This window comes from Homarus americanus, unplaced genomic scaffold (assembly GCF_018991925.1).
Source record: "Homarus americanus isolate GMGI-L3 unplaced genomic scaffold, GMGI_Hamer_2.0 scaffold11022, whole genome shotgun sequence".
NCBI lineage: Eukaryota > Metazoa > Arthropoda > Malacostraca > Decapoda > Nephropidae > Homarus > Homarus americanus.
Genome location: NW_024737068.1, coordinates 4930949 through 4941992, shown reverse-complemented (window position 1 = coordinate 4941992; position 11044 = coordinate 4930949). Strand labels below are relative to the sequence as shown.

The 11044-nt window shown below is 36.3% G+C and overlaps 1 protein-coding gene across 7 annotated transcripts in view; it reads left to right on the top strand.

Annotated features, from left to right (window-relative positions):
• Positions 1-481: 481 nt before the first annotated feature.
• The window catches only part of LOC121872921 (inositol monophosphatase 3-like), a 31872-nt gene continuing 21309 nt past the window's right edge, over positions 482-11044 (top strand). The window contains exons 1-2 of one of the 7 annotated variants that reach the window (XM_042376043.1): positions 482-773; positions 1052-1275. In XM_042376043.1, the coding sequence (XP_042231977.1) occupies positions 764-773; positions 1052-1275 (234 nt within the window). In that variant the 5' untranslated portion in view covers positions 482-763. The other 6 variants (XM_042376047.1, XM_042376041.1, XM_042376044.1 and 3 more) reach the window with 6 other exon arrangements.

Here is an 11044-nt window from a genome sequence, read left to right as displayed (position 1 = left end):
AGTATGGGACTCCTTGTAATTTCTAGGTATACATAACAGGCACCACGTTCGCACACCGCCCTCTGTGGGTAGAGACGAGGGCTCCACCAAGAGACATACCAGTACTATTTCTACGCCTGGTATTATAGGTCGCTCCAAGTGACGACCGCGGCGTTTCTCATGGTCCTTATTTGTTCCTACTCATTTGGGGTGGTGTGCTGGGAATCCACAGGTTCACAGTGGATTGGCATAGCTGGGAGTAGTCACCACCTGGTGAGGTCGTTCATTATATGTTCAAAGTCCGCGTGTTATATATACAGTATATACATATATATATATATATATATATATATATATATATATATATATATATATATATATATATATATATATATATATATACACAAGTATATATATACCGATCAGTGGTGAAGAGGATAAAAGTAAGTACAAAAAAGGTCGCACTACACCTGCTGAGGGCTTGAGAATATTCTGTCAGTATGAACAACGACAATACTGTATTGTTTTGCTACTGAATGTTAAATTTACTAATTATAAATCTAGTTTATCGACTTAGTTGTAAATTTGCACAATTTAGATGATGTTTAGCTTGCCACCATAAATACTATTGGTTGTATGGAAGATTTTTTAGGTTATGGTAGATTGTCCTGGGATAAACAGCAGCAACAGCTGGGGTCCACGACAGCAGCTGAGCCTCTCCACAAGTGTCAACCTCTCGAGCTGGTGAGCCCTTCCTAGCTACGTTTATTACTCCCGTGAAGTGATGATCACAGGTGATACACAAGTGTCCAGTTGTTGATTCACTGCCACACATGCTGGTATATCGTGCTCAGATGAGTTGGCATCGAGTTGATACAATACTTTATAAATTGTGTTATTTAGTAATGAGCTGCCAGTGCCCAAGTCCAAACTAGCATTCTTTGGTAATAGTATTCCAAATTTTCTTCTACATATCCAAAATGGAACATTGATACTCATAATATTTGTATACTGTTTTATATCGTTGTAATTGTGACAAATTTATGATCAATGGCAGTGCCAGCTTTTACAGGTGACACTGTAGTCTACCCTCATACACATTACAAGATGAACCTGGGAGCCACAATAAAAGTTAATAAGTTTGGTGTTGGCATCATATTCACGGCGGTGGTGATGGTGGCCGTGATATACAGATACGGAAGTTCAACCAATCTGGAAAGAAGTGCGTCGTCTATGGTGAGCTTAAGGGACCTGTTATCGGCTGCCATAGATTCAGCTCAGCGAGGTGGAAAAATAGTGAGTATATTTTCATAGTGGATATTTTGCCATGACCGGCTAAGTTCCTAATAATGCTATGCTCCGATTGATTACGTACTTTCTGTTTAATATGACGGGGGTCTGTCCCATGGTAAGGACGTTAGGTAAGGTTAAGTAGGTTTCTTTGGTTGGTTAGGTTAGGTTCTAGTAAACTCACATCTTTTATAATGATAAGAACATCTGGGGAAAAAATGAAAAAAATGGGTAAATTTGCATAAGTGCACACAACTCTGTTAGAAAGTAAAAAATATGTTTTTCTAGTGTATTTAGATAGGTTATGACCTTCATTTCCGTCGGAAATTGGATGTTTTTTTTTATCTTTTTTTTTTGGGTGCGGCATTTTCCGACAAAAATTATGGCTAAGCGAATACAAAATACAAAAAAAAAAAAAACGCTAGAAAAATATAAATCTTACTTAACCTAACGGACTCTCACCATATGAGTTGGAATCACTTATTTCTTACCTTATTGGCTGTCTCTTCTTTGTTTGGGATAAGGGACGAGTTGCTACAATGCCACATATGTTGGTCTTGACGATATTTACATTCGTTCTTGCACTTAGGACACTTTACTGAGGTCGGGAGAACACCATGAGATCGAAAAATTTTTTATAGTTTCTTCATTTTTTCGCTAAAACTCGCAATCAGCTCCATATAATTAAAGTGACACCCATCGCAGATTTCCATCGTCGGAAATTAATCGGAATTTCAAAATATGAGACCCAAATAAAAATTGAAAAAGATTGGGCCAAAAATACAGCGAATTAAACCACAAATCATTTTAATTGGTTGCCCCCCCCAAAAAACGCTTTTGACTGGCCTCGTGACGTGTATGGGAACGCATGCGCTTGATGATTTATGAAGGAGACACGCAGTGTGGGAGGTGAGGTAGGCGATAATGGCGGAAGATTAATGGAAGAAAATAGAGAAAATTTTGGATACTCTATCTCCGTTATTATACATTTGTGGAAGTAATGTAATAGAAGAAATTATCTTATAATTAGACGTCTTATTCGAATATGATAATAGATTAGGGGTAGGAATGTTGTGTGTGAAAATGCAATAATACCCCAAATAGAACAACTTCTAGTGGTAGTGGTGTTCTTAGACATTACTGTACAGGTACCTTATTTTTAAACCTTTTTACGAGTTAGGTAAAGTTTTCAAAGGCTTGTTTTGTGTACTTTTTAGTATTTTAACCCACATTTTCCCTCTACTGCCCACTTTGAATAACCAATATTGATGATTATTGAGGAGTCTTATCGGTGAAAATACTCAAAAAATTTAAATTTGTGCCAGAAACGTAGTAGAATATATATATATATATATATATATATATATATATATATATATATATATATATATATATATATATATATATATATATATATATATATATATATATATATATATATATATATGCTGGTTATCAGCATATACCTAGATCATGTGCACCTGCAGTGATTTGCATATATATATATATATATATATATATATATATATATATATATATATATATATATATATATATATATATATATATATATATATATATATATATATATATATATATATATATATATATATATATATATATATATATATATATATATATATATATATATATATATATATATATATATATATATATATATATATAGTGAACCCTCACATTACACGGTCAATTGAACCCACGGCGGCCCGCGTAAAGCGAGAAACGCATAAAGTGAACAACATAACATATGGGATTAATTGAAATAGAGACCGGGCCGACCCCTAAACTCCACTTTTTCCCGTCACAATACGTACGTTTTAGTAAAAATAACATCTTAACTTTATGATGGTATTCACACACACATAATATAGAAGGGAACAATCAAAAAGAGAATAATATACTGTAGGTTAGGTTAGAAAAAAACAAGGTTAGGGTTAACACTTATGTTAGTAGAAGAGATGGGTCGGCGTACGGGAATGGAGGCTGGTTCCGAGGCAGAGGGCAGGCTACTGGCCCTCAGGTGAGTCTTCATCACTGTCATCCACACTCATTAGTGCCTCCCTGACAAATCCCTCAAAGTCATCATTACTGTCTCTGTCACTATCACTGGCTTGGGCTGGCTGTGGTGGGTTGCGGGCGAAGAACTCGGTAATGCTTTGCTGACGGCTGGTGTTGATGTTGTCGTGATACACCTTGATGTAGGGCTCCATAGTCTGCAACAGCTGGGTAGTGAAGACTTCATACCGGTTATCGTCAGGGTCGTCGGAAAGGAGGAGCTTGAGTTTCTCAACACACTCAATGGCACCCCTTACATTACTATGCGATAACTTGCGTTCTTCTTGGGATGACGCACCACCTGCCTCTTCACTGATGTCATCATCATCTGGCATCTCGTCGGCAGTCACATCAGGATCCCTTATCACCTCCAGGATGTCGTCGTTGGTGGTCTCGGAGAAGCCTGCAGCTGTAACACTCTGCGCAGCTTCTCTGGCAAGGTCCACTGCTACTGCAACAGTCTGAACCTCACCAGTTACAGATTTACTCTGCCTCCCACCTGGAATACCTTGCAACACGTCTCCATGCGTGACGAACAGTTGCTACAGACAACTGATCCCATGCCTCCACCTAGAAGTCCACAGCTTTCATAACGTTTGAATTTTCTCCAAAATTCTTTCACAAGTACTTATTGCTCTGCCAACTGTTGTTCCTCGTTGTCTTTGCTCTTGCTATCGGTGTCACCCAGGTTACACATTTCATCCTTGGTGTTGGTGTAGTCGTTCAGGAGCTTAAATTTCTTGGCAGAGAATGCAGCTTTCACATTACAGATCAATTCTTGGTCCATGGGCTGTGTTGGGAGGAAGGAAGACCACTTTTACGTTGGGGTGACGATCTAACAGGGGCGAGTGTCCTGGTGCGTTGTCAAGCAGCAACAAAATCTTGAATGGAACATTGTGTTGCTCACAGAATTTCTTCACGTCAGGAACGAAACAGTCATCAAACCAGGAGAGGGACAGAGTAGAGAACATCCATGCCTTATGTGTGGTCAGCCAGTGGACATTTAGCTTGGTCATGTCCATGCTCTATAAGCGTGCGGCTTGCATGCTGTATGGATCACCGATAACTTGAGCTTACAGGTACCGGAGGCATTGGTGGTAAACAGGAGGGTGATGCGCTCCTTCTGCAACTTCCGGACCCGACACTTGCTGGCATTCTTCACAACAAAGGTCTTGGAAGGTAGCTTTTTCCAAAAAAGACCAGATTCGTCCATGTTAAACACCTGGTCGTCGGTGTACTGTCCTTCCTCCATAATCTCACGTAAAAACAGAGGAAATTCCCTAACCGCAACATGGTCAGCACTAGCTTCTTCACCACCAATGTTAATGTTGGTGATCTTGTTCCTCTTCTTAAATCTCTGCAACCACCCAGAGGAAGCATTAAAGGGTTTGGGCTCTGCAATTCCCATCTTACGTGACACTGCAGCATACAGTTCACGTGCGTACTCCTTAACTGAGCGTGTGTCCACCGCCATGTTCCGTCGCGCCTGACGAATCAAGTAGCTCACAAGTAATTTCTCCATCTTGAGAAGCACCTGGTTGTGGCCATACTTGATCATAGAAGCACCTGTAGACTTTGTGATGTTCATGTGCTTCTTTATCTTGGCTGCATCCTTCTTAATTGTTCTGATCGTAGACTCGTTAACACCATGCTGGCGCTCGAGATCAACCTGTCTTGTTCCTTTCTCCAACTCTTGGATGATCTTGTATTTAATTTCGTAGCTTAAAGAACGTCGTATCTTCTTTGGCTTAGGGCGGCTATATCCAGGTAATGCAAGGTTTCTTTGTGGTGGTGGTCCGGTGGAAGCCATTCTTATGGAACAATGGATCCCGATATACACGGTGTAGCCGGGAGGGGTGTAACTGACGCGGGTAGGTCAAGGGGCATGAACGCTCCCGCGGCGGGGCACGTCATAGTACATTAAACCAATCACAGCTAGCGGAGGAGGGAGGTAAGGATGCTGGTCCAATCACAGTCCAATACGTCATATGACGTCACCGATAACGCAACAAAGACATGCACTGCGCAACCTACTCACGCCTCTTACCCAACATGGCGGGATGGCGGGAGGTTTGAATCCAAAAATGGCCGCTCTCCGCATAAAAGGGTACACATCACGTAAAGTGAGCATTCCGTGTTCGGCAGGGTACCGCGTAAACGTGGAAACGCGTAAAGTGAAACCGCGTAAAGCGGCGTTTTACCGTGTGTGTATATATATATATATATATATATATATATATATATATATATATATATATATATATATATATATATATATATATATATATATATATATATATATACATATAGTATATATATATATATATATATATATATATATACACAATACATACACACAGTCAACCCTCACTTACGTCCCACATTCTATGCTTACGCTTACGTGCCCTGCCAGAACCCAGGATGCTCACATTCCGCGGTGGGTGTACCCTTACACGGTGAAGTATAATTTTTATATAGCTCATAAAATTCATACAAATTATCCGCCAGAATATAATTTACATTGCTGGAATTCTTACAATTGATGATCATTTTGAATATAAACATCATAGATTTTGCATTAGACATACAAATTTTAGATATAATGTTTACTCTTGAGTAAATATGTTATCTTTGTGCAAAATATATGATATTTATATTCAAAATATTCCTGGTCTTACAAGAATCCAGCAATGTCAATTATATTATCCTAACTTTAGTCTGATTTATTATTTATTACTAAAAAGGTAAACAGTCTGGTATTCCCACACATTTATCTAGTAGGGACGTTGGTGGGGCTGGGAGGACCGCAACCGACCATCTGTTACCGTAGAAGAATATTTTTTTTATTAACTGAAGATTTTATTTTAGCTCATAAAATTCATACAAATTACCCGCCAGAATATAATTTACATTGCTGGAATTTTACAATTTGGTGATCATTTTGAATATAAACATCATATATTTTGCATTAGACATACAAATTTTAGATAAAATGTTTAATCTGAGTAAATATGTTATCTTTTGTGAAAAAATATATGACATTTATATTCAAAATATTCCTGGTCTTACAAGGAATCCAGCAATGTCAATTATATTATCCTAACTTTAGTTTGAGGTATTATTTATTACTATACCTGGTTTTTCCAAAATTTATCAGAGAGGGAAGAGCCAGCAGTGTAGTGTGAGAAGAGGGGAGGGAGTCGTGTCCATTATTTGAATGGACATTAACTTGCTACTGTATTTCTATTTCTTAAGTATTAATTGTGTGCATGTACCATCATAAAATTAAGATGTTATTTTACTAGAACATAGGTATTGTGTTGGAAAAGTGGAGTTTGGGGTCAGCTGGTCTCTATTTCATTTAATCCCATATGTTATGTTATTCACTTTTACGTTGCTTTCACTTTCCGCGGTACCCTGTGGGTTACATTAACCATGAAAGTGAGGGTTGACTGTATATATATATATATATATATATATATATATATATATATATATATATATATATATATATATATATATATATATATATATATATATATATATATATATATATATATCTATCTATATCTATCTATCTATCTATATCTATCTATATATATCTATATATATATATATTATTATCTATCTATCTATATTTATCTATCTATTATCTATATTATTATTATTATCTATCTATCTATATCTATCTAATATTATATTTTTTATTATTATTATCTATCTATCTATCTATCTATCTATCTATATATATATATATATATATATATATATATATATATATACCGTTGCTATAAGGCGGGGTGATAAGACGCCCAATCCATTTAAAAAGTAGCTTTTGAGCTCTATTTGCTGTATAAGACCAGTACCCCAAATGTGACACTTACCCACTGACTCAGTAGTCCTTTACCAACCATCCTTGATTTTTTAAAATAAGGCCAATTCACTTCAAGTAATGTCATCAAATTATACCCGCTGGTGTAGTGTAAACACTAGTGACGTCACTGAAGCGTGTTGGGAGTGTTCCCTCGTCTCGGTGGTGTGACTATTTATACAACATGTGGTTCAACAGCAACCACCGTATTCTAATTGTGGTGTTTCATTAGGATTTGAGTGAAAAAGGTTACCAGTATGTACTTACTACATACATTTATTACACAAATATATATATATATATATATATATATATATATATATATATATATATATATATATATATATATATATATATATATATATATATATATATATATATATATATATATATATATATATATATATATATATATATATATATATATATATATACTGAATATACTATGTACAAAAAATGAATGTTCAATGAATTATTTATGGTGCATTAGGGTACTGGTCACTTCTGATGGGCTATAAATAGCCTTCTTTATCTCCCCTACATCTCACCCTGAGCCAGACGGAAGGGTCTTGGTAAATAACATGTTTGCTTATTTTCCATTTACTTTAAATAGATTTACCGAATTATTTGTTTTATTTATTTATTTATAATATACTGTAATATATTAAACACACTGTAATTATTTTCTTTAATTTATAAACTGTTTTGCGACAAAGGAATGTTCTCCAGTAGTGTTTCATTAGGATTTGAGTGAAAAAATATTACGTACTTACACAATTGTTCCTCTTACTTTGACAACACAACATACATACAGTATATTATTTCTCAGTTTTGATCTTTTTTTTTAATTTTTGTATTTATTTATAGTTAGTTACTTAAAATAAGGCCAATTCACTTCAAGTAATGGCATCAAATATTACCAGCTGGTGTAGTGTAAACACTAGTGGCGTCACTTGAGCGTCTGTAATTAACCGTCGATAGTTTCAAGAATTAATGCACTCATTTACTGAATATTCTTTGGAAAAAAATAAAATTTAAATCAATTATTTATAGGAGATAAATATTATTATGAGTAAATATACCGATACCGGTATGCATTACTGACCACCTCCACGGCTCCTCACTGGCAAATGGGGGGGGGGGCGTGGGGAGGGGTGTGTGATGATAGCTGTGTTTATTATAGGGGTATAAATCTCTTTTACGGTATGTTAGACAGGTTTATAATACATTTTTATTATTTTAATATACCGGTAATCTTAATTTGAATCCAGCTTGCCAAACGTAAGTTTCAGTATAAAATAATTAGTGGTAAGACCTTGTGAGTGGCTTACGATGTTTTCATCACCACTCTTGACACACTAAACCACAATATTTAAGAGGTAAGAATTTTAAACTTGGTGGTTTAGACGACCCCCTAACTTTGAGCAGATTTTTTTAATGTTCAAATTTCGTCTTATAGGCCGTGATATACGGTATATATATATATATATATATATATATATATATATATATATATATATATATATATATATATATATATATATATATATAAATATATATATATATATATATATTTATATACATATATATATATAATCAACGACCTCACCAGCAAGGAATCGAACCCTCGACCTACTGGGTGGGACTAGGGAACGCTTACCGGCTAGGCCACAAGGACACTAAAAGCAGTTCTAGACTTTGTTATATTTCACACAAAGCCTGTTCATCGAGCTGATGGCGCCGTGAACCTCATTGGGAACTGCCCGTGCCTCTTATGTGGTGTCAGTAGCATTTTACCGAATCCAGCTGGTATGAAACGCGAGGTACATATATATACTTCATTTTTAGTCCATATAACACGCGGACTTTGAAGATATAATCAACGACCTCACCAGCAAGGAATCGAACCCTCGACCTACTGGGTGGGACTAGGGAACGCTTACCGGCTAGGCCACAAGGACACTAAAAGCAGTTCTAGACTCTGTTATATTTCACACAAAGCCTGTTCATCGAGCTGATGGCGCCGTGAACCTCATTGGGAAACTGCCCGTGCCTCTTATGTGGTGTCAGTAGCATTTTACCGAATCCAGCTGGTATGAAACGCGAGGTACACATATATACAGTGGGGTATGCTATAACGAACGGATCCTACTACGAATATTCCTATAACGAACGGTTTTACCTATAAAATTGAGAATTCTATAACGAACGAAACTCCTACAACGAACATTATTTAAATTTTTTTTTTCTAATTTATTGTTTTTTTTATTACAAATATTAATGATATTCTTTATTTCAGGGGTTTAGATGCATATTTATGCACTTTTTTACAATTTTTACAATTTTATATTATATTTTTCAGTGTTAAGTGGTTGTATTTGGGGGCCTGGAACGGATTAATCCTATAACGAACGAATGCTATAACGAACAAGGTTCTAGAACCAATTAGATTCGTTATAGCATACCCCACTGTACTTCATTTTTAGTCCATATAACACGCGGACTTTGAACATATGGACTAAAAATGAAGTATATATGTGTACCTCGCGTTTCATACCAGCTGGATTCGGTAAAATGCTACTGACACCACATAAGAGGCACGGGCAGTTTCCCAATGAGGTTCACGGCGCCATCAGCTCGATGAACAGGCTTTGTGTGAAATATAACAGAGTCTAGAACTGCTTTTAGTGTCCTTGTGGCCTAGCCGGTAAGCGTTCCCTAGTCCCACCCAGTAGGTCGAGGGTTCGATTCCTTGCTGGTGAGGTCGTTGATTATATGTTCAAAGTCCGCGTGTTATATGGACTAAAAATGAAGTATATATATGTACCTCGCGTTTCATACCAGCTGGATTCGGTAAAATGCTACTGACACCACATAAGAGGCACGGGCAGTTTCCCAATGAGGTTCACGGCGCCATCAGCTCGATGAACAGGCTTTGTGTGAAATATAACAGAGTCTAGAACTGCTTTTAGTGTCCTTGTGGCCTAGCCGGTAAGTTCCCTAGTCCCACCCAGTAGGTCGAGGGTTCGATTCCTTGCTGGTGAGGTCGTTGATTATATGTTCAAAGTTCCGCGTGTTATATGGACTAAAAATGATATATATATATATATATATATATATATATATATATATATATATATATAAAACTGTGCACTTAACATTTCCTGTGTCATTGAACTATCAACTTTGGGACATCAGACCATATAAAATAAAAACTTTCTCAGCTCAAGAAAAAATATCAAATTCAGTCCAATATAAATCCTAATAAATACGCACAATGAGATTGTTGTTTGTTTCTTGACAATGTAAACAAAGACAGCAGATGCTCCGGCATGTGAACCAAAACTTGGTCACTACAGGAGATCCAATAGTGCCATAAATACAGTAAATATTTAATTTTTTTTGCCTACAAAGAACATAGAAACATAAAATTACTGCTGTATGATCAGTGTTCACAGTGTTTTTACCCTGTTATTTCCCTCTTCTTTCATGCCCTCTCAACTAACATGTAATTTATAATTGAAGGATAGACCAAAAAGAAAAAAAAAGATATTAAAATGCTGTTGCTTTGATTTTGTTATTCACCATCATCTAAACAACATCTGAAAATTGGGTGCAATTCCATAGATTCCTTCTGGTGCTAACGGTCTCTTCCACCTTTACCTTGGTATTTTATTTTTGCCTTTACCTTCTTTGCCACTCATCAGCCCATTAGCTGCTTGGTAGGGTAGTCACATCTCTGTTAAGCACTGTTGGCAAATACTGGGCATGCACTGGTTCCTGAATGTATTTGTACCTGTGTCAGTGTTGGTCAAGTCTGCTCTTGAA